Raw genomic sequence first — 24,557 nt, 5'->3', positions numbered from 1 at the left:
TGTTATTTTTAAACCCCGAAGCATCATGCAATGAAGGCTTAAAGAAAATACTTAGCTACCACTAGATGTCGACAACCCTTATAATATTGCCACAAATCTGTGGTTTAAAAGCTCCACACACTTTACCTTTTAAGGGGTAGTTAATCGGACAGGGTTTAATAAACCTAGTCTCAGATTAATTTAAATGTTAGGGATAATTTGATTGCATTATAAAATATATCACTGCAATGTTTTTCTAAGTTTGTTTTTATAAAACAACTTAATTTTACAAATTTATCTAAGGCCTAGTCCTGGTTTAAACTAATCCTTGTCCAGGAAACCGCCTCATAAAGTCCATAGCTGTGGTGTCTGTTGTAAATCAAATCTAGACATTTAATTCCTTCAGCAGTATTCAAAAATGTTTTAGGTGAGCCAGTTTTTTTGTTTGTTTAAAAACCTGTGCAAATAATGCTGTAATGTGGTTGCACACTGTTTGGTATTTGTATCCTGTTTAAAAATGTTATTCGATAGGTACAGTGGCATTACATCTACCGTAATACCTGTTTTAATCTTAATATCATTTTCTCTCACTGTTTATTCCATAATTCACAGACAAAAACAATGGATCTATGGATGTGGTTGGGTCGACACATGCAAACAAAGTAAAATAAGGCATTAAGTGTGAAATGTTCTGTAGGGTGGTTTCACTCTGAACAATTGATCTTGAAGATAAACGGTATAGTTGCATTAGCATGTGTAAAAGCAGCACTGTGGGAGGTTATGAGCAACAGAAAAGGAAAGTCACAGCTTGTCTGTAAACCCATTTCCTGTCTGAACGTCAACAGAGCCTCAAAACCAGCTTATTGATTATATTTCTAATTATTTATCCTAAAAGCCTTTATCAAACATTGCGTTTTTGAAAACTGTGCTGAAATTTAGTTTGAAAGTAAAGTGGCAGGATTGTTCAGTGCACACAGTTAAACACAGCTTGAGGCCACTGAATCTTGACAGCTGGCGGTGTCGGCGCATGCGCAGATCATTCGCAGAGAGGAAGCGACTGAGCAGTAGCAACGGACGAGCAGAGGCTGATATCCCCTGACACAATTATGTCTGTCTCGCCACCTCCGGTTTCTCTCAGGTATCCGTTTACCGGAGCCTGAATGGCGTTGGTAACTGTGCAGCGGTCGCCTACTCCAAGCGCAACATCCAGCCCTTGCGTTTCGGTAAGTGACTCGCATCTTTTTTTCTCACCTTCCATCGGCTCGGTAGTTTTGGGTTCATTTCCGCTGTTTCCAACAGTCCGTTTGTCCTCAGACGCTGTGGAAACACGCATGCGTGAAATATAAGGTTGTTGTTCACATGGCTCATCAAAGATCTGTCGCCTGTATGACATGTAACTTAACGTTATCGAGAGACACGCCGTTGAAATGTTCAACTAATTATACCGGTTGTCTACGGCGCGTTGCCACAGACGGGAAGTGTTTGCTGATAAATGGGGTCAAGCTTCCTTTTTTCGATGTATCAAATAGTTGAAATTCGTAAGCACGTTTTTCAAAAGGGTGTGATTCGTCTGAAAACGAGAGTCTTGTTGGAAACAGGAAGTAAACACAGGTGTCCCCTTTAAAAATAGCGCAAACCAAATAGTAAATGCTGATTGTCCGATTTAAATCAACACACACAAGACTGGATTCTCACATGGGAGATTATGTTCATATTTATGGGACTATTTTGCTATTGATAAAAAAACAAATATGTGTGTCAGTCATTTATTATGGTTGTGATGATAAAATCTGGGTCAGTATCACATAGCAGGATCTGTTTCAGGTGGAGGTGAGCTGGAAACTAGAATTTACTTTCATGAATGTCTTAACTGACACGGTTACTGTAAGAGACTTTCTAACTTACAACCATTGGATACAAAGTTAGTCTAAATAACCTGTGTACAAGTTATAAGGTCTTGTATCATGTAACGATTTCCGAGGAGCACCTGGTTAATAACATATGAACACAATTCTTGTGTTTATTTTTCCATTGAATAGTCAAATATTTTGGACATGTGCATTGGGGTTGCGTTTACCTGCTGGTGAAAACCAAATGATTCAAACACAGATTTCATGGAGTAATATATTTCCATAATGCAAAATGCTCTGCTGTCATTTGTGTCTACGCAAAATGTACCTATCTTGGGTTATCCCTGTCATGAGATACTTTAACTGAATTGCTTCTGACTCTCAATCTTAAAGCGACAGTTCACCCAAAAATTTAAATTCTGTCATCGTTTATAAATTTCTTTGTTCGGTTAAACACAAAGGAAGATTTTCTTGGAATAATGTCAATAACCAAACAGAACTCAGCCTCCATTGACTCCCATAGTAGTTATTTCCCCTACTATGGCAGTCAATGGGGGATGAGATATGTTTGGTTACTGAAATTATTGCTTTGTGTATAATTGAAATTATAACTGAATTTATCCCTTTGTGTTTAACCGAACAAAGAAATGTATACAGGTTTAGAACAATCTGAGGGTGAGTACACAATTTTCATTTTTGGGTGAGCTGTCCCTTTAAAAGCTTTTTAAAACTAAGCCGTATCTGTTTTGAATTTTTTTTTTTTACCCTGGATAGGAAACCGAATATTCATAATCTCACAATGGGACTGGTGTTAACTTCCCCTTGTTTACAATGTCGGTTCTGTCCTGTGATTATAAAGCAAGTCTTCAGAATATTCTTTATCTAAATCGTTCAATATTGGTGAAGTCTAGTCATGGGCCGAGTACCGGTTTCAAGGATACCGCATTTAGAAAGTCACGGTTTTAAAACCACTAAAGTTTCTGTTATACCGTTCCAATGGTATGAGCTGTTTTGTGCAGGAATCCATTAGGTTCTTTGCAATATTTTGTTTATGCTTCATTAGTTGTTTGCTCATCTGCATTTTATTTATTTATGTGTTTATTTGTATGGATGTATTCATGTAAGTTTAATTACTGGAAATGCATTCGAAAGAAGAATAAAAAGGGGTGCCATGCTTTCAAAATGTTGGGGAAGCACATATTTAAAAACTGTTGTTCATGTTTACTACTGTTCCAAAAAGTTTGTGTAGCTTAAAAATCAAATCTATTGTGTCCAATGTTTTTTACTCAGACATTTAAAATAACACATTTTAAAGCTGCAACCGCAATACTGCCATACCGTGAAACCATGATAGTTTGGCTTAAGGTTACCATACCGTCAAAATCTCATACCGGCCCATGCCTAGTGCAGTCTATTTGTCTGATAAAGAATAAAAAACTCAATTGAATCTCAGCGCCTTGTGGTTAGGCTGAATAAAGAGTAAAATATATCTTAAATGTCTTAAAAGCTGTACAGTATGAATGGATGGATCTTTATGAATTCAGTTGTTGGACAATGGACAAAATAAAAAGCAACCCAAACAAAATGCAAGAACCAGTTAATGTAGACGCTGAGAGATTTTTCATTTTACAACATCCGGTGGGAAAAACGTGACTGGGTTGACGCATGATGCATCTTTCATTTCTTTACATGCAAAAGTATTTGCATGTTTAACCAAGAAAATTCCAGTTGATAACACTGCATGGTGTAGCATTACATTATTAAGAGATCAATGTTTATATTTAAAGATTTTATGCTAATTATTTTATACACATTTATTTAATTCCACAGATCAATAAAATAATCAATCTTTTATGCTTCTTTATTTTTTAAGGAGTCTGGCAGTGGGGAAGATGACCGCAGATCTCAGCCGAGAAGGTAAGACAGTTTCATTCTGAAACCTTTGCTTAAAAACATCAAGGGACCTGTCTTTATGAACCCACGATATCATCAGTCCTTGTGTATTATTTGGCTATGTATATCAAATACATTTAAATAAGCATGGCTTATATTAATGCAGTAATCTTAATAGCAGATCTAATGATCTATGGATGGATAAATGCCAGTGTTGTAAGATGTGGTATCTCAGATTTTTACCACTCGATGCCCTGTAGATGTATAAAATCAGTACATTACTAACATGTGAGAAAATTAGCCTGGTTCATGCTCATGGTCCAGTCTTCCTGTTGCAAATATATTTCCATTATTTGCAATAAACGTGGGAAGTTCTTGTTTGTCAGGGCCATCGAATATGCTATTAAATATCAGATCTCTTGAAAAACAAAGCCTAAGCTGTAGATTGATACGGCATCGAGATACAGCTCTGATTTCTATGGACGCATTTCAATGAAACGAGTGGCATCATAAAAGCGTCGCTCTGAAAGGTAGTGATATATGAAGTAGAGTCGGAGGTCATTTTGTAACAGCACAATTTCGTCCTTTCTGTGTTGGCTTATTGACACACACAGAACAAGCAAGTCCAACCAGTTTCCACCATGCTCAAGTTTCGGTAAACGTTTGTTGAATTTGAAATTCTGTTCCCTTCACAGTATTTCACTTTTTTTAACACTCACCAGAGGTAACTCCGGTTATCTGCATAAATAAATAATGCAGCATCGTCATGTTAAAAGGATATTTCACCCAAAATGTTTAATTCTGTCAAAAATTACTCACTCTCAAATCTGTATAATTGTCTTTGTTTGGTTGAGGGGAACACAGAGAAAGATATTTGAATGAATGCTTGTAACCAAACAGTTATTGGACCCCATATTAGGAAAAATGACAATGGTAGTCAAAAGAGCCCCAGAAGTGTTTGCTGTCCCACATTCTTCAAATTATGTTCAACCGAACTAAAAAATGTTGAAAGTATTTTTTTTTAATATGATAGTCAATTGCATCCAAGAACTGTTTGGTTACAAGCATTCTTTCTAATATTTTTTTCTGTGTTCATCAGAACAAAGAAATGTATACAGATTTGGAACAACTCGAAGGTAAATAAATGATGACCGAAATTTTATATTTTGGTGAACTATATCTTTAAAGGGATATTTCAGCCAAGACACATAAATTCCACAGGATTTACTCATCCTCAAGCCATCTTAACTGAATATGACTTTCTTCTTGAAGAATAGTGCAGTCTGAGTTATAATACCACGTATCCTTTAACTTCCAAACGGTAGAATGGTAGTACTTTTTGAAGCTCCAAAAAGTGCACCCATCGATCAAAGAACTGCTCGACACGCAGGTCCGTTTTCTTAACAAAGGTCTTCTGAAGTGAATTTCATGCGTTTGTTCCGAAGTGAATCGATGCGTTTGATTAGAGAAATATCCATATTGACAGTTCTATTAACGATAATGTCTAGCTTCCGTTATCCGCCTGCTGGGCGTGATCCAGAGGCTTGTTTTTTCGGCAAATGACGCAGGCGTCTAGTAAGTTCCGGTTAGGAATGCGGCAGTTTTGTTCCAATAAGATACCGTATCCTCTGTGCGGGACCATACGCCACCCTTATTTGCCTGAAAAACGCGCGGCTTCTGAAATGTTTTTGATTTTTTTTTAATAATCACTGCGTATTACACTGTGTAAAATGATTTTCCTGTTTGAGTTCATGTTGACTTTAAAAACGCATTGATTGCGCTTAGAAGACCTTTGTTAAGAACAAGGAGCTGTGTCAATCAGTTCTTTGATCCATGGATGAACTTTTTGGAGCTTCAAAAAACGCCCCCCCCTTTCAATCCCATTCTACCGCTTGGAAGTAAAAGGATACGTGGTATTATAACTCAGACTGCATTATTCTTCGTGAAGAAAGTCATATTCAGTTAGGATGCCTTGAGGGTGAGTAAAACATGGGGAAATTTTGTTTCTTGGCTGAAATATCCCTTTAACATACAGTGTTTCCCACAGGATTTTGAGAGACTGTGGCGCTGAGGATGTCACACACTAATTAGCATATTTGTGACATCACGTGTTTGCGTTTGGTCTAGTGTTGGCACTTGAAATCTGTTTCGCTTCTACTCTCTGTCTACATTAAATTGTATTTTAATACAACTGAATGCTCTTCTTACATATTATCTATTGTCAGACAAAACAAGTATAAAGTAGTGACTAAACACGACCCGATAACACCTTGTGTTCAATACAACCAGATGTTACTTTAACTGCTGCTAAAAACCTGATTTATAAACATGACAAAATCACCATACATACATTTTAAAGAGTTATGCACTTCTATGATTTAAAAAGAGAGTGAAAGTTTTATTGTAGATCGCATAACATTAAAGCGCAGGCAATTCAGAACGCATATAAAAAAAAAAAACACCACCTTTTAATTTGTTCACAGTCATGAGAGAGAGAGGCACTGTCGAGGCGCTGCACGCAACATGATAGAGAGAGGAGAGAGTTTGCAACTCTACAATGCATTAAGCTTTTTTAAATAGTCAAATAAAAATGTAAAAGGCAATCATGAAAAATCTATTTGTGACGGCCGGTGTTAATAGCTTAACAAGCCTCAACGGATAAATCAATGTATGGGAAACAGACAACACACTGATATGTTGTTATGAGAAGTTCAAAAAAATATTTGTTTTGAAACTATGGCAGCCCACCATAGTGTCATTAATGAATGGGAAACACTGACATAAGTATCAAACTAATACTATAATACAGTTTTGTTTTTATAGCAGCAGAATAAAATCTGGTAATTGGCTCAAACTGGGGTTTCAAAAAAACTCGAGCTACTGGGTTAAAATGAGTTTACTAAATGCCGAATTGTTGCCAGTTTTGTTGGTTCACTGACATCATAATTTCCATCAATCCATCTATGACGTTATTTAAACATTATGTTCAGATATATAAAGAAAAGAGCCACAAGCACTGCATGTGTTTCCACAGGAGTGGTTTTGTTAGTCATTGCCGTAAGGCACAAAAGGTTGAGCAGAGCTGCATTTAGAGAAAGTCAAAACAGGGATTGGGACGGCTCTTAGTGAGAGCATTGAATGGGAGGAGGGATGAGAACGCAGTAGATTAAACATTGCAGAGATTATAAAACAAGTACATTCATGACTGATTTGCCGACGTGTACGTCAGCATATACTGATTGTGTTTTGAGACTATTGAATTTTTTGTTGTAGATTTGCTTTATTTAATACATACTTGTGTCAAAGAGGCAAACATTTGATTGATGTGGAGTAAAATAATGCTTGTTTGGCGGTGACATCTCAAGTGTTATCCAAAAGAGGATTTTCCTACGGATTTACTAAATTAATGAATCTGACATCGAAGGATTGAGTATTTGACTGTAATTTCACTCCACTTGTAGTCCTGAGTAGACCAAGGCTTTATTTTGGTTAAAATAGATCCTTTTGTAGGGAATCCATGCCTGTGAGCAGCAGCATGTGGCTGCGGTCACATGACAATATTTGCAGACGGTACAATAAACAATGTTTCTCCTGTCTAATTCATTTAAAAATCTGTAACTGTAACACTTACATACTTTTTTACACACACATATATATATTTATATTTCAGTTTGCATTACTGCATAGTTATGACCACATTGATTGTTTAAATCAGATATTTTGGGGTTTAAATTATAGATCTAATAATTGTACTACAATGCCGTAAAAATTCTCCATTTATTATAAGAACAATTAAAATGTATGTGACTTCCGGCTCTTGATGGTCTGCAGGTGCTATGGTCATTTTTTTTTCACATTCATAAAGAATTCCATTTACACAACTATGAATGTGATGGAAGATCATATTTTGGAGGTTCTTTGGAGAATGTCACAATATGAATACGGATGTTGGACTATGAGATCATATGGTAACTGTCTCTGTTTTCTGTTTGCCCAAGCCATTTTGAACCATTGAACCATTTCTCTACTTTAATCTATAGCCAGTATGATGTAATGAAAGCAGCTCATAGAGCCCTTGTAAATTGTCAGAAAGGACCTTGACTGACTTAGTCCTATTGATTACACTGTACAGATGTTAAGAGACGAATCCTGCCAGATGATATCTGTTTACTCTTTGCTTTGTGTCCGCATGTGTACAGAAAAGAAGCCATCCATTTAAAAACTGGAAAAAAAATATGATTAACCCAGAATGTACTGTAAATACACATTAGTGTATTGAATGGCCTATGAACAGAACAAAGCCGTATGTTAATGTTCTTGCACTTGACTGCATCGACCAGACAGTGCTGTTTTAGTAATCAAAGTTATCACCATCGGTTGGTTTCAGTGATAAGAGCACTATTTGTGTTTTGATGGATTTGCAATGTCACCTCAGCAACCTGATTTAAATACACTGCTATTGCCATAGCATGTTGTCATGTGACAGGCAACCTTAATGTTTACAAGGGGCTTGTGTTTCACCTCTGGTTTAGGATTTCGGTAGCTCAATCACAACAGAAGAAGCCGGATAGGATAAAGGGCAAGTGTGCCCCATGGGAAAAGCCCTATCCTGTCCACTATAAGGGCTGTCCTGATAAGGTCTGAGATTTGCAAACTAAAGGAAATGTTGTAATCCTGTCTCCTTCGTCTCTTACCTGAAGATAGGAAGGTCTTGATTGAACACTGCTGTTGAACGCTTGGAGACGCCTAATGTTTTGTTGTTTACTTGTTTACAAGCATTTATTGCAATTTCCTCTCTTTGTAAGCATTTTTTGTGGCTTCCTCCCATTGTACGGCTGTGTTTTAGTGGATGGCTTTTGGAGTGAGAGGCTATTATCAGTCAATGTTTTGATCACACACAGATCAAACATTCTTTGATACAAGGGGGGATTACATTGAAGGGCATCATTACATTATAGGCCTTTATACAATATTTTTTTAATTTGAAAGTGTATTATTTAGCTTCATTTAATAATTTAGGTTGTGTAGACACTTGACTACAAATCAGTTCTGATTTCATAAGCACTCTCATTATTCTCTGATTATCAAAGGGACATAGGCACTAATAAATTCACAATTCCCTACAATTCAGGGCTCGACATAAAGGACTGCCCGATGGCCAGCATAGGAGATCCTCGGGCCAGTTGAGGGAACGGTCACTTGGCTGATCAGGCCTGTGCTGTATCGTCATGGGAAATTATAAAGTGTATGTTTTTAGACTTGGCCTATTTAAATATTTCCAAGAAGATGCAAAAGAGGACTGGATTCGGTTCTCAAATGCTATTTGAGATGCAGGCGCTGCCGGAATGCTGCATCAGAAAACGTTAAAAATACTAAATTGATACCCTTATTTATTAAGATAGCATAGGTAAAAAACAACAAACAAATAATAAATAAAATTGCAATCACCTGCCCTTGGCTAGTAGAAAAAATCCTTAGCGTTGAGCCATGTAGTTGTCAACCTTCTGAAGAAAAAAATCTGTTTTTTAACCATACTGATTGGTCAGATGTAGTTGGTGGTTTAATACCCATGTGATGTCTCAAAGTTTAAAAAAAATGTGTGTGTTTTTAAAGCCCACTTTTCCATTGTCAAGCTAGTGAATTATTAAATCCACAACGGTCCATATTCCTCCTACATGGGCACATGAAAATAAAAGAACTGTTTTATGTTCTCCATTTGTTGGGTATTATCACTTATGTTTGGGTATTATCACTTATGTTTGGGTATTATCACTTATGTTTGGGTATTATCACTTATGGTTGGGTATTATCACTTGTGTTGTGTATTATCACTTATGGTTGTGTATTGTCATTTGTGTTGTGTATTATCACTTATGGTTGTGTATTATCACTTATGGTTGGTAGATTTTCATCCACAGAAACCCCACAAAGTATGTTATCTCTCAAAAACATGCGTCCTTTTTTGTCACATCCATAGCACACACATTTTTCCCTCATATACAGATAAACAACCTGTTCAAAGTCTGATACATTTCTTATCAGGAGGTTTAGTAAAATATATATATATATATATTGGTGATAAATACATTCTCTGAGTATTTATATTTCAAGGTTCGTCCTAAAACGTCACCTCCATAACGTTGGAATGGCCCATTTGTAAGTACTTTTTAAGTCCCAATATTCTACATCCCTTTCACGCACCATATATAACCAATTTAAAAGTCATTCTGCAAATAATTTTGTAATATGCTACTAAAACATGTTAGAACACATACATTATATTAGACAACTTTGCGCTGTATCTTTAAATCAGATCGTTGACTGTTTGTTTACACACTCTGTTGATAAGGAGACTCCTGTCCGCGAGAGCACGTGTGACCTGACTCCGCCCACCGCCTCAGTCTCTGCCTCTCTATTTACTTGTGAAACAGATGCAGATATCGTATTTCTGAAGTATCACGGCGAAAGGTTCATATTAAACATCGTCTCTATATTCAGTTATTTTTTAACAATGACCTTCTTAGTTTGCTTTGAAGTTAAAGGCACGTTGGTCTAAGAAACACGCGTCACCTCATGCGTTTGCTTACACTCAGTTTAAATCGTTTCTTCAGTCGGATGATAAAACGAGCTTTATAACATCACAGTCCGGCGTCAAGATGACTTTGGGTGGCGTGGCGATCGCTGGCAGCCCCTCCGCGGGCAGACTGTGTGCACATGACGGGATACAGACATTACTGGAGAACAGCATCATCTCTCACGACAGCATCAACCGGTTGTAAGTTTTTAAAAGATGGACTCACTTGTTGTTTGATGTTTTACGCTCGTTGTGTATTTCATTAACGCATGCGCGCGGAATCCACGTAGACGTGCACCCACGACGTCACACTTAAAAATTTGCGTTTACGCGTTTGTAATGCGCTTTGTTTAGAGCGATTCACAGTGCGTTCATTCGGTCTTTACGTATTGCATCATCGTGTGTTCCTTGGGGATCGAACCCATGACGTGTGCGTTGCTTACGCAATGCTCTACCAAATGAGTAATGGAATCATATTTATCTAATAAAGATGTGATGCTGGAGATGCTGAGAAAAGTGTGACGTCATTTAATATTTTACCAAATAGTGATTGTGATCTTTCTTTCTAAGCTCCAAAGTTCAATGATGTTTTGAATGCTTTCTCTTACCATGGTGACTGTATATTGTTCCTTTTGGTTAAGAAGTAAGTTATTGAGGAAGTATACAGTATTTATTCAAATGTGGTGAAACCCAAAAGGCTGTGTGAATGTGTCACGTGGAGGCTGTTGGGAGTCAAAACAAAATGGAGTGTAGTTTCACACCTTACATCAATCTTATCATATTCCTGTACTTAGTAAACAGGATGTCATTGCCACACGTTTTTGTCATTATGCAAAAACTAACCCCCATGGAACAGTACAATGCATTTTGCATGCATGAGAATTTATTAAAACATCACACAGAGTGTGTTTCCCTTTAGACTATTGCAGGTGAATCAAAGAAACAAGAAAGTTCATTTATAGTTAGTTAGTTTATGTAAACGCATCAGAGTTGATTCTGAAATGTGCAATAGAGAAACAGCCATGGTGCTGATTTCTATAATGACTTAAATGTGATGCTGTCAGTGGTCACATTGATGAAATGTTTGGTTCGGCATTACACATCTGTCATATCATATTTCTTTCTCCTCCCTTTTCCTGCTCTAACACACAAACCCACATGCTTAAATGAAAACATCTGTGTTTGTATTGTATTGTACAGTGCAGAAGACAGAGATACTAGTAGACTTAAGTGCGGTTGGACAGTTCTTGACCCACGATTAAGCGTTCACCATTGGTTTATTAGTGGGGTGCGCTGAACATCTTGTGCCGCAGCTTAAGATTTTGTTTCTGCGGTGGGCATTCTGGGAATAGTTTATACCATATAAAAATTGTTTTCCCAGAACAACAAGGCTTGAAGGAATTTAATGGAATATACAGATGCATTGCAGAGTACCATGCAGAGGGGTCAGGGTTTTTTGGAGAGCACCCAAATTGTACGAGACTTCTCGGATGTGAACTGAAAGCGAAAATGTCTAGCTTTTTAACATGTCACAGATATTTTGAAAGTAACACTAGCACATAAGCATATGGTGATGTCTGGCTTGTACAGTGTGGTGGAGCACAGGAAAACCACACATTTACAAGCTGCAGACCTTACATTGTATGTTTATGTTAGTTGAAAATCAGACGGCACTACCATCTTGCATAAAAGTGCAGAAATAATGATGCATGTGTTTTTGAGCATAAAAACAGAAGCACAACATATACTAAAGGTGGATGTCTTAGCTGGTAGGACATAAATTAAAGTGTTGCGCCAAGAATCAATGCTTTATTATAGAGAAGAGGTTCAAGGTTTACAACGGATCTTCAAAGAAATCAGTCTGTCATGTGCACACACTCCCACAGTGCTTCATTCTGACGCTTTCAAATCGCAGGACAATAACACCACCATAAAAACACATATGGTTACGCACATGACTCGGAACACCAGGCGTGCACACATGCACACAATAAATGCATGCGTGCCCACTTTTTTTACATAGTTTCAATGTCATTGATTTGAGGGAAATGTGTTGCATGGGATTACTGAAAGACCACAGATTCCCCAGCTGTCGCAGAGATGGGGAACAGAGTGTTCTTGTTTGCGTTCTGCACAGAGACTTTGTGTGTGAGCTAATGCCCTCAAAAAGGAGTCCTTCCATATTCCCCGGCTGAGTACAGTGCGTCATGTTCCGCTTGGGGTGCAGGACACATCTGAATGGGATATAAAGAAATGGCACAGCCTTTCCGTATACATATATTGTAGTTAGAGGGATAGTTCAGCCAGAAACTCTAATTTACTGTTATTTACTCACCCTCAGGCCATCCGAGATGTAGGTGACATCTTTTTCTAGAGTAGAACCATAAAGAAGATTGTTTGGTGAATCCGCAGCCCTCTCTGCTTCATATAATGTACGTCATCTACATCTCAAATTGGAGTAAAATTTGAGTATTTGGGTGAACTATCCCTTTAAGGAACATCTGTTTTCTCCGTGCAAATTTCACCCATGTGATTATAGGGTTAGTTCGACAAAAAAAACGAAAATCTATTGTTATTTACTTGTCCTTGTGTTGGTCCAAACCGGTTTCTTACATTAAATATGAGGTTAAATTTGGAAGAATGTTGATGCTGTCCTTTTCCGATATAATGAAAGTGAATGGGGACTGAGAAATACATCATATTTACGTAAACCTCTGTATCTCTTTTGTGCACCTCAGCATCAGCGAGAGCTTTCTGACGGTAAAAGGTGCGGCTCTTTTCCTTCCGCGTGGAAATGGCTCCTTCTCTTCCTGCTCCCCCAGGATCTCAGCACAGCGCAGCAAACATGCAGGTATGGGCATCTGTAATACACCTCACGCAGACTAGACAAAGGATATGAACGTGTGTGTGATTTATTTGTGATTTCTGATTGAATTGCACAGGGGACATTCAACAGCACCTGCAGACCATGTTTACTTTACTGCAGCCGGAGGATAACATCCGCCTGGTGAGAACCAACATACACGCATGTCGTTTAACTGCTGCAAAATCTAATGAGATGCCCATAAAGGAAACATATTTGGGCATTATAGGCAGGCTTTTACAAAAAGTGTGGACAGCAAAATGCACCTAAAGATACCTAGGTTGGGAATAAAGTTTAGTACATTGCATGATTCTTTTGGGAATAAAACTATCCCGTAATTCATTACAATTATGTTGGAACACACTTACATACTGTAGATTCAATGTTTTGTTTCAATTGTATGCTAAATATAATATTTTTTACATATTCATATATAACTCTGTACCCCTCTACAGGCTGTACGGCTGGAGAGCGTTTTGCCCCAGTATACCCGCTACATGGTGGTGGTCTCCACCAACGGTAGACAGGACACAGAAGAGAGCGTGGTGCTGGGCATGGACTTCAGTTCTTCTGACAGGTGTGTGTTGAGAAGTTCTCCCAAAATTGAAAATTCTGTCATCATTTACTCACCCTAGTCAGAAGTGCCCCAGAAATGTTTTCTTTGCTACATTCTTCAACATATCTTCTTTTGTGCACAAAGAAATTTATAAAGCAGTTTTTCCTACTATGGGAAACACTGATGGCCAAGAACTGTTCGCTTACAAGCATTTGTCCAAATATCATTCTCTGTGTTCATCAGAACAAAGAAATTTGCACAGATTTGGAACAACTTGAGGTAGAGTAAATGATGACAGAATTTAAATGTTTTGGTTATTTTCTAGTCTCGCAACAGACTCAAGTGCTGTTTGAATGGCATGCTTATGGACGCTTATAAGAATATTCGAATGCAGTTCTTGTTCAAAAAGCCTTTATTGTGTATTCAAAAGTTTGGTATTGTAAAAAATACTTAAGCTCTTAGCAAATAAGCAGAAAAAAGCATGACATTTGTGTGTTGCAGCTCCTGTTCCATAGGAATGGTGCTTCCACTTTGGAGTGACACACGGATCCATCTGGATGGAGATGGGTAAGTGTGGTAAATCTGTGGTGCTTATTTTTCTTTGATGTGATCTGATGTATGTCAGAAATTTAAAGAATTTATCCTTGTGTGATATGACAGATCCTTATAAAAACCTTATAAATGCACTGATTTTCATGGATCTGATTCTTCTTTAGTTCAAAAATGCTGTTTCTTGCGTTCACTCATCTCTTCTTCACAGGGGTTTCAGCGTGACCACAGATAACAAGATACACGTATTCAAGCCAGTCTCTGTACAAGCCATGTGGTAAGTGGTTTTCCAAATCCAAATATTCAGATGACAGCATTAAAATATGTTAATTAAAGCTGCAATCTGTCATTTTAACACCGTCTGTGTTTGACGCAAAAAGTTGCAGGTTGCTTTAGGTACTTTCCTTCAGTCAAATGAAGTGAAATTAAATTAAATTACCCGTGAAGTCTTAAACTTAACGTTGCTGCGTATTGTAGAGACACTGAACCCTGGGTATACTTGGTGAATAGCAGAATTTTGTTATTTTTTAACCAAAAAATGTATCCATCCCTGGTCATGAAATGATGAAAGGTTTCAAGAGCCCCTCTTTCGTTTCCCAGGTCTGCCCTTCAGTCTCTTCATAAGGCCTGTGAAGTGGCCCGCGGTCAGAACTACTTTCCAGGCAGTCTCTTCATGACGTGGGTGAGCTATTACCAGAGCCGCGTGTCCTCTGATCAAGTCTGCATCAATGAGTGGAACGCCATGCAGGACGTGCAGTCCCATCGCGCAGACTCCCCCGTTCTCTTCTCTGATGTGTGAGTATCTGCTGATGCTTCTTCAAACATTTTGGTGCATTGTGACACCTTCCTAAAAGGGACCCACAAACAGTTAGCATTTTTACACATTTGAACAGTATAGTAATAGATTCTTCAGACTGATTCATTATTTTCCAGTGACTTGTAAAGAGAATCAACTCATAATCAGAGTCATTCATTCATGAACGTGTTTCCCAGTACGCATAATTTTTTACTGCACCACATTGGGCACAGAATAAAATCTCTTTCAGATATTTTTTCAGAATAAAAACACTTTTTTTTTTTAAACCAAAATACCAATGATTTCTGATATGTCCACAGGCCAACCGAGCGGGAGAGAACAGAGAGACTCATCAAGACTCGCTTGAGAGTGATCATGATGCAGAAGGATCTGGAGAACGTCACGTCAAAAGAGGTGCGAAGAAAAACTCATGTCCTGCACATCACTTCCTGATTGATTCAGTACAAAACACTTACAGCTCCTCTTCTTTTTAGATCCGCACAGAGCTGGAAATGCTGATGGCGTGTAACCTGCGGGAGTTTAAAGAGTACATTGATAATGAGATGATTGTCATTTTGGGTCAGATGGACAAGCCTACAGAAATATTTGAGCATGTTTACCTGGTAAGACATTTCTTTTGTTATTAGTGCTGTTTGCAAAGGCTTCACTTTTGTTATTGCTCCAGCTTAGGGTTTCATTTTTACCTGACGGATAATAAAAGTGATGAATAAGTCATGTAGTATGTGCTAACAACCACTTTAGCTAAGCAGCCATACAACACCGTTCAGACAACCAACACCCACAATACTTAAGTGCCGCCGGCACCAATTACATCTCTTGTTGTCACATTTTCACATTGCCTGAGTAAGACCGTGTTTGAGTAAAACTGTGCTGTCTGTAATTGTTGTGCCGTCTCTTTAAATACAGGGTTCTGAATGGAATGCATCTAATCTGGAAGAACTGCAGAGCAGCGGGTGAGTTCTTTGAAAACTATGAAAGCACACATTCCTGGAATGCTTACCGGACTGTTTAAGCCAGAAGACCGTGTTATCATTCATCTTTGTGATTACTGGTTCGAAACAGTGTCTTTATCCTTGTGCCATCAGGGTACAATACATCCTTAATGTGACGCGAGAGATCGATAACTTCTTTCCCGGCCTGTTCGAGTACCACAATATCCGCGTCTACGATGAAGAAGCCACAGATCTGCTGGCTTACTGGAACGACACTTACAAGTTTATTTCTAGAGCCAAGTGAGTAGTTTAATAGATTTCATGTCAGTATTTTTGAAGAAAAGTCTCTTGTGTTGGTTCTCCGGCAAACATATTGACAATACTTGTAGTGCCATTCATCTTTTACCTCACAACCTATCTGATACCAACAGGAAAGCAGGAGCTAAGTGTCTGGTGCACTGTAAGATGGGCGTCAGCCGCTCAGCCTCCACCGTGATCGCTTACGCCATGAAGGAGTATGGCTGGGATCTTGAGCAGGCCTTTGAGTATGTTAAAGAACGCCGGGCCGTAACCAAACCCAACCCGTCATTCATGAGGCAGCTGGAGGAGTACCAGGGCATCCTGATAGCCAGGTAAATAGATTCATTAGGAGTGTTTTAGTTATTTAGAAATTTTAAAGAAAGAATATTAAAATATATGTGTTGAATAGTCCATGCGTAGCGAAATGTAAATCAGACTGCCGGCACAGCACAAACAAAAATAAAAATGTGCTTTTAAGGAAATTTGAGGAAAGTTGGTGCAGTCATACGTCTACATGGAAATGTCTGTGTGTACAGGTATTCAAACCTACAACTATGTCATTCATGCAAATGACCTCTGACACGTTCATCCCCTGACACGCTATTTTAATTATTGTGCTGTGATTGTATTCATTCAATAGTTACATGAGCCGCTCAACCACATTCCACTGAGTGACTTGTGCGTCTGTGATTTTTGAGGTTGTTGATGCCGTGTGGGCGGCATGTGTCTAGGACACGGTGCACCTTGCACTTCCTGTCGAATCACTCAGTGGCAATGTTTAGAAAAGTTTTGGTCTGACAGAACAACTCAAGCGGTGACATGTATTTTTAAAGAAACCGTATTCTGTTTGTTGCATTTTCTTTTTGACTTGAAATTCCTAACTGATACTCAAGGTTTCTTGCACCAACACCAATTCATTTGTCATCTGCCAAGAACTGAACAGGAGGTTTTGCTACTGTACCTTTAAGACTTTTATAAGTAAATGATCTCATTGTTGACGTCGGTCCACCTGCATGTCGTTTTAGAGGGCTGGGTGTGTTGCATAATACTGAATAGACATTGATATGTAAACATGACCATATATTAATGTGTTGGGTGTGGTGGCAAGGCCGTGGCAATATTTGAGTGAGCTATTCTTGTAGGTTAGGTGTACTGGTTGGGCACATCAAATATGTCCGAGTTATTTGCAAAGAGCAAGACAGTTTTGATTGTATTCATTATTTTTTGGTTTTATAAACATATGTCTCTTATTACTGTTATTTGTCCTTCTGCTTGCTTTATTTTCTTACTTTTTCTTTTATCCTCACCAGCAAGCAGAGACACAATAAGTTGTGGCGTTCCCACTCGGACAGTGATCTATCTGAACACCACGAGCCGCTCTGTAAGGCCCCTGCCGCACAGTCTCTCGGACGCTCCAATTCCCGCAACCTGACGGGCTGTCAGGGGTCGCCCTCGATACAAGAGCTCCTACAGCCACTCTCACCCTCCTTGGCCAGGGCGGCTGGAGCAAAATCCTGGTCAGAGTCTGAGAGCTCAGCCTGGCAGAAAAAACACCTTAACAACGGTCTTGAGAACCAGGATGAGAACCTCCACGAACCCACCGAGGACCCGTCTGCCCCTATACCCAGGGCCGCCACTGTGGTCCCAGGTGCCCGATCTGATTTTACCTCTGTGACCATCGCCGAGACGGTCTCGTTGGGTCGACCCCACCCGCCCGCCGCTATACACAACCCCCCATCTTCTCCCAGGCTTTTCTCAGATGCGAAGAACAAGCTGAATGATCAGCCCGAGGTGTCCAATCTTGTGCCTTCGGAGAAGTCTGGTCCTAAGGTGCTGAGCATTAGGAGCAGGACCCCTGAGCCATGCACGCAGGTCCCGGATTCCTCAGGGCTGCATGATCTCAGTCAGCAAGTGCCTAACACGGAGACAAATTGTGCAGGGCTAAGTCATGCCAGTGATGAAGACCACCACCCCAGTGCCACCTTACAACGAGCTGAGCTCTCACCTGCCCGTCCTTCAACTCTAAGCACAGACCACATCGACTTCTTCAGTGCCAGAGAGAAATTCCAGGGCCTTTTGCAGGAGGGGCAAACCAGAGGGACTTCAGAGCAAGAAGCGCAGCAGACGATTCGGGATAAAAGTCCAAGCGTTGAGACAAAACGGCTCATTCCCGATAACCCGGTTAAAGTAGAAGAGCAGAAACAGGTAAAATGTGTTTGGAAACTAGGCAGTAGAAATTTACAACCGAAAGATGCAATATCGGTACAGTTTGGTGTTATATGTATATAAATTTTTTTTATTTGTATGTTTTCCTAATGTAAAGCATCCTAATGATGCTGTAATTATACTCTTGAATGGCTGCAATTTGTAACTGTTTTTGCAATTTTGACTTATAATTGTCAGTTTGGCTTCTTTTGCAAAGATAAGTATGCAAAGTAACCTGCAATGTTATGTTCCAAACAGAGATGGCGATATTGAGGCAAAAGTTACGAATTGCAGCTTTAATTCGCTAAAATTATAATATCGTCCCGTTAATAATTAATAACAATAAGTAATAGTTATTAATTAATAAAAAGATTTCATATTATTTTACGTCAAATAGGAAGGAACTTAATTTTCTCAGAAAACAACAGCTTTCAGTGCCTTGAAGAAGTGTTCAGCCCCTTATACTGTACTCACTACTCATTGTCTCCATTTTAATATACATTTTTAAATAATATAAATATTAAAAGTGGTTGCATATTTTTGACCAAATAAGCCAAGTATTATAAAGTATAAAGTATTCAAACTAAAACATCTAAAAAATAATTTGGAAAGTATTTTTACACTTCATCATTACAGTTTAAGGCTGCTGATGTGAAGTGATATAATTATGACGTGTTTCCTGTTCTGTAAAGCAATACAGCAGCGCAAAAGTGATGAATAAATGTGGATAGTCCTTACAAATTCATGACTAAATTACAGTAAAAATATGCTTATAAAAATAAGCCATCATCACATCGACATTGTAAAGGAAACAAAAACTTGATATTCCTTGATTCCCATCTCTATTTATACAGTAAATGTTGTTTATTGATGTCCATATGTGCAAGATCACAAATCTTTTCCTTTCTATAAGGTCAAACAGTGCGGTTGGATTTTCCATTGAACAAACCGAAAGGGAATCAAAAGAAGTGAGAGATAAAAATGTGAAGAAGCACAAATCTGAAGAGAGATACAAGGCAGTATCAAATGCACTGAATATGGAACTCATTGTCCTTTCTATAAAAGTTTAAGAAATATGGAACTACATGCTATGCACCTACCTTAACTAAGCCCCAATACTGGAATGGGGCATTTATGGGAGAGTGACAAAGATGAAGGCTTTGTCTGTTAAAAAAACATTGCAAAACGTCATTTGAAGATACCACACAGATGTGAAAGGAGGTCTGAAAAGACCAAAGTGGAGCTTTTGTGTAACTAAGAACCAGGTAACAGCTCATCCCTAAAGTGAAATACACTGGTGATGGGTAGTTGCATGTTATGGGTGCTTTGTAGCTGTACAGACTAGTCTGAGCAGAAATCTGTCCTTAACTAAATACTGTAGTTTGGTGACGGTCTTATCAGGTTTATTTAGCTTATAGCTTTATTTCCCCTAAAGTCTCATTACCTCTGGGATGGCATGAGGGTGAGTAAATTATGACTTCCTCTCTTCAGCTGAATGTAAGCCAAAAATGTATATAAACATGTTGTGTTCCAATTGTAGTGCTAATATGTGATGGGTTTGGTTTCAGTTTCTCAAAATAAGTCAAAAATAATAATTTTCTACCTTTATACTGACTGCTTTTGTAAGCTTCATAATGTTGTGACAGAATTGTTTATGTTAAGCTGAAAAAAGAAGTCATACATCAGGGATAGCGAAGGAAAGTCATACATCTGGGATAGCGAAGGAAAGTCTTACATCCAAGTGAACATGCCACGAAGACAGAGGCGAATGCTTTAAGACAAATCGAGTGCACATAAAAAGCCCTGAAATCCACCAAACATACTTACAAAAATCAATACTAAACTTCTAGCTAAAAAGCAAATAACAATTCATAAAACAGTTACAGAGAGTCATTTAATGAAAAGATGAATAGAAAAAAAAGGGGAAAGACAAGTTAGTTATCAAAAGCTGCAATATTCAATCAAAAATTTCCATTTGATTTTATGGTGACTTTAAACCTTGCATGATCTAAATATCTTCACAAATCCTTGTAAAATAAGAAAAAATCCTTCTAATATCATGTGCATAACATAAATATGTGATAACATCTTTAAGAAAATGTGCGGTTTCCTTTAAAGTGTAGAAGAAGGATCAAACGTGTGAAGGGCATCACATCTGTGATACAAAAATGAGTTTCCCTGTCACTACCCAACCAATCTGGTGAGGCCTGAGCAAAAGGTGGAATAGGAATATTGCTCCATCACGTTGTGCAAAACCAGTCAAATTTTTTGGAAACAATTTGTTTGAGAGGGCTGGGAGCTGAAAGCTTTCTCAAGGCACTGCGTTTAGCCGGTTTTATGAAATTGTGCAAATATTCTTGACAGTACATCTGTGTTAACAATATATTATTGTCCCGCAGCAAGGAAATAATGTTCCTGAGAGTAAGTGTTAATCTCTATTAAAATCAGGTCCTTACCATGTGTCATCACCACCACCACCATGACTCATGTCCCAGACTGCCACCTACTGTTGATAGGAAATGTTGCATGGGATCCTTCATCTGTGTCATGATGTTGATCAGTTTGCTACATCTGCATTGATGTTTAATGCATAATTTGAGTTAAAGGTGAAATGTGTCATCATATTATGATGTTAAAACTTTTTCATATTCCGACTCAGTGTGACGAGACATTCAACTCTTAGGTAGTCATATATTGCTTTCTGTGCAAAAAGCTCAGGGGCGCTTTTGGGTTATTTTCATGAAATCTTGGTTTCCAAGTTGGGTGTTAAAAATACTTGCATCATCCAATTTTCTTTTTAGGCATTAAAACATGTCACAAGTTGTGACATTTTTTAAAATAATTCATTTAAATTTTTTACTGACAATCAAACACATTTTTCAAAACAAGGCCCTAAAAATCTCATTACCGCAACTGCTCAAAGTGTCAAAACCATAATATGTTTCAGTTAAAAAGAGAAGACATGATGCCCAAGCAAGGTTTTATTAATTGTACATTTTAATGAATAAATGTACATTAATTGTACATTTATTAATTGTACACCTTTGAAGGTGTTACGGAGGATGAGAACATCAGTCACTGACACTTCTTTTTTCCACTAGTTCAATTATACATGAATGTTACGTCCAAATATTTTAAACATCATGCACTCATGCTGAATGTGTTACGGTAATGAGATTTTCAGCAGAAAATGCAATAGAATATTAATATAATCTTTGTGTTACTAAATAATGTGTTTACTACCATAAGTGTTTTAATGAGAATAACCCTTTTATGTTTTTCAGATGTAACTATTAATCCAAATTTACATGACACATTTTGCCTTTATGTCATGAAATATTCCATTAAGGTAATCAATACAAGTTATGTGTCTTGTCTTTCTGTTTCTGCTACAGGAGAGCTGCAGTGTCTCAGCGCATAACATAGTTTCAGAAATGGAGTCCCTACAGCACAGTGTAACCCCTCCCCCCTCTCCTACCAGCCGACCTGTTTCCTGTAGCAACAGCCAGGAAGAGGAAGTGGACACTGAGAAGGCGGAGCATGGGAAAGACCTGCAAAGCGATTGGCCGAAGGGCACTGTGTGGCGAGCTACCAGAGAGCTCGAGCACAAAATCAAGCAGGAGGTCTCGACGACTCCACCGTCGTCCCCGGCTTCTGCGTGCTCCTCGCGAAGCTCCTCCTTCAACACCAGCAGCGGAGAAAGAACAGAGGACACCTCAACCCAAATGCAACTTACACCTGATCCAAGCACTGTGTCAAATCAACATTACCAGCCTCAGCACAATGTAGACGAGATGGACGGAGACGAACGTTCAGGTGGCGAGGAGAGAACTGGAAGAGGAAGTGAGAGAAGACTCAGGGAGGGAGAGCCTGGTCACCTCAGCCTTTTAGGGGCAGAAATGAGCCTCAAGCACTCGAAACAAAGTCACTCGTGTTCATCCAACTCATCTCCTGCCTTGGTTCTTGAACTAGATGGAATCACGAAGCAAGAAAGCTACACCGACTCGGAGTGTCACTCAGGACGCTGTCCAAAGGACATGAGAGAAACATGGGAGACCCTGAAAGAACTCGGGGCTTTCCTTTGGCTGGTGAGTGGTTGCTCGGGTAAAGGACCGTGGTCCAGAAGGGAGCAAAGAAGGGGCGGGGCTTTGAGAGACAGGACCAAAGAGATGGAGGCTCGGATCCGGCAGGCCGGCCTGACCAAACCCTCAAAAATGAAGCGGTCAGCCTCCTTGGCCAAGCTTGGGTTGCTAGAGCTCTCGCCCATCGACCTGACCGAACTTGACTTGAGTCCCGATTTACTCCCCGTGTCCACCAATAAGTTCCACCTGCTAAGTGACGATACCTCAAAAAAGAAGCGTTGCACTCCTTCTCTCCCTTCCGCTTCCACATCTCCTCTTTCATCCACCGGTTCTCATATACTCGGACACACGGATGATTGCGAGACCGAGGAGGCTGAACATTGTGACTGTGATGTCGTGCCACTGCCACTCTCCCCACCATCCAATCAGTGTTGGAGGCGGGATCGTTCGCAGGAAGCAGGTTATGCTCCCTCGGCCGTGATTCCTGTGGCCACGCGCCAACAATACGGCAGGACGCACCCCCTGCTGAAGCTGAAAAAACATTCCGTTAACCCTTACCACACTATGTGACTTTTATTCTGTATGCCTGTATGTGTGAGGGTATGTGTGCTTGTGTTCGTTCCTGCCAGTGTGTGATTGAGAATAACTTGCCACGCATACCTCAGTGGGCCTTATCCAATCTGAAATCAAAAAACGCGGAGCACAAAGTGATTGAATGTTTCGATGGGGCGGATGGCCCATAGAATAGGAATCCTTATATGCCGACCCATCAAAAAGAATCGCTGCTCTTGAGGAACAACAAAATGCTATGACTGATCTACTTTTTGCACAATGTTTATCAAGTTGTCGTTTGAATTCTTTGGTAATTGCCACTTCATCCTTTACCTGTCAGTCTATGAAAACGTACCACAAAATCTCTGCTGAATTGGTATTGGTATTCTGGAGCGCGTGTGTGTACACCTGCATATTGGGAACCGAAAGAAAGCCGTAGATGAATATGTCTAAATACATTCAAAAATGAATGTGATGTAATCGTGAGTGTAAAATTATTACAGATGTCAGATTTATTATGCGTGCATGTTGGTTTAATGAGAATGGGATCTGTACTGTGGTACTTGTAGAATGTAGTGTTTACGGACCTCAGTGTGTGTATGTATATTTTGTGGATGTGTATGATATGTATACATCGATGTGGGCGTGTGCACATTTTCTGTTTGTTTTCAACTTCTGTGCAGTTTCTTCCTTCAGGAGTTTCTCTTTGTAGAAGATGACAAAAACAGACGCGGGGGATTTTAATATGCACTTTTTATTTTTGTGTTATGTGTTTTTTTAAACTGTGGTTTGTATTCTGGAAGCATGCTCACAGAGTATGTGTTTAGATTAGCTTTTAAGGGTGTTTGTACAGTTTAAAAAATCTAAAGAATACGGAAATAATTCTGTTCTTCGTGAGACTGGAAAATATTTTCTTTTTATTGTGCATAAACTGTGACAATTAAAGAAAATTTCAAAGCATTTTGAAAATACTTGCGTTTTTTATCGATTGGCGTGTGCAGTGCTTTTTTGTGTTAATGCTGAGTTTCAGACACCTGGGATTTAGGATATTTCCCCACATCAAACACGGAAATCACATCTGGATTTAGTAACATTACCTTTGGTAACAATTTGGCGGTTTACCAGACAGGGCTTAAGCCTAGTCCAAGACTAAAGCCATTTGTTAAGAGGTGTCTTAATCGAAAACAACTTGCACATGACATATCTTAAAATATATCAGTGCGATTGTTTTGTCTCAAGACCGTTTCTTGTAAAGTATGTTTTAAAAAACAACTTAAATATCCTAAATTAACCAAGGCCTAGTCCTGGTTTAAACTAGCCCCTGTCCGGGAAACCCACCTAAAGTATTTATGGTAGGCTCATTAATAACATTAAAACCTTACTGTGGCTAATGATTTAGTAAAAT

General features: G+C 38.9%; 1 protein-coding gene and 1 long non-coding RNA gene across 3 annotated transcripts; one reads left to right on the top strand and one right to left on the bottom strand.

Moving 5' to 3' along the window:
• The first annotated feature begins 290 nt into the window (after positions 1-290).
• ssh2b (slingshot protein phosphatase 2b) lies at positions 291-24,112 on the top strand. 2 transcript variants are annotated; one of them, XM_056730845.1, is made up of 16 exons: positions 291-406; positions 991-1,202; positions 3,703-3,746; positions 13,035-13,147; positions 13,239-13,303; positions 13,615-13,736; positions 14,217-14,282; positions 14,476-14,541; positions 14,865-15,059; positions 15,381-15,474; positions 15,555-15,683; positions 15,988-16,034; positions 16,167-16,313; positions 16,445-16,645; positions 17,624-18,518; positions 21,914-24,112. In XM_056730845.1, the coding sequence occupies exons 2-16, from the start codon at positions 1,140-1,142 to the stop codon at positions 23,168-23,170; spliced, it is 3,504 nt and encodes a 1,167-aa protein (XP_056586823.1). In that variant the 5' UTR covers positions 291-406; positions 991-1,139; the 3' UTR covers positions 23,171-24,112. The 2 variants fall into 2 exon arrangements, with proteins under 2 accessions (XP_056586823.1, XP_056586822.1); XM_056730844.1 differs by lacking the exons at positions 291-406; positions 991-1,202; positions 3,703-3,746 and adding an exon at positions 9,650-10,497.
• LOC130407699 (uncharacterized) lies at positions 15,020-15,976 on the bottom strand. The gene is made up of 3 exons (XR_008904672.1): positions 15,681-15,976; positions 15,537-15,590; positions 15,020-15,111 (listed from the first exon to the last, which is right to left on the bottom strand). It is a non-coding gene; the product is annotated as an uncharacterized LOC130407699 (long non-coding RNA).
• Positions 24,113-24,557: the final 445 nt, after the last annotated feature.

The sequence above is a fragment of the Triplophysa dalaica genome, chromosome 19 (genome assembly GCF_015846415.1).
Source record: "Triplophysa dalaica isolate WHDGS20190420 chromosome 19, ASM1584641v1, whole genome shotgun sequence".
Lineage (NCBI taxonomy): Eukaryota > Metazoa > Chordata > Actinopteri > Cypriniformes > Nemacheilidae > Triplophysa > Triplophysa dalaica.
The sequence above is the reverse complement of the archived record's forward strand: the minus strand, read 5'-3'. Positions and strand labels throughout refer to the sequence as shown.

What these genes read in the sequence shown, in the direction of transcription:
- ssh2b (XM_056730844.1), top strand. Translation starts at nt 10,379, where the DNA reads ATGACTTTGGGTGGCGTGGCGATCGCTGGCAGCCCCTCCGCGGGCAGA. An exon ending in CGGAGGATAACATCCGCCTG is followed by an intron (nt 13,304 to 13,614) that starts GTGAGAACCAAC and finishes ACCCCTCTACAG; the next exon opens with GCTGTACGGCTGGAGAGCGT. An exon ending in GAAGAACTGCAGAGCAGCGG is followed by an intron (nt 16,035 to 16,166) that starts GTGAGTTCTTTG and finishes TTGTGCCATCAG; the next exon opens with GGTACAATACATCCTTAATG.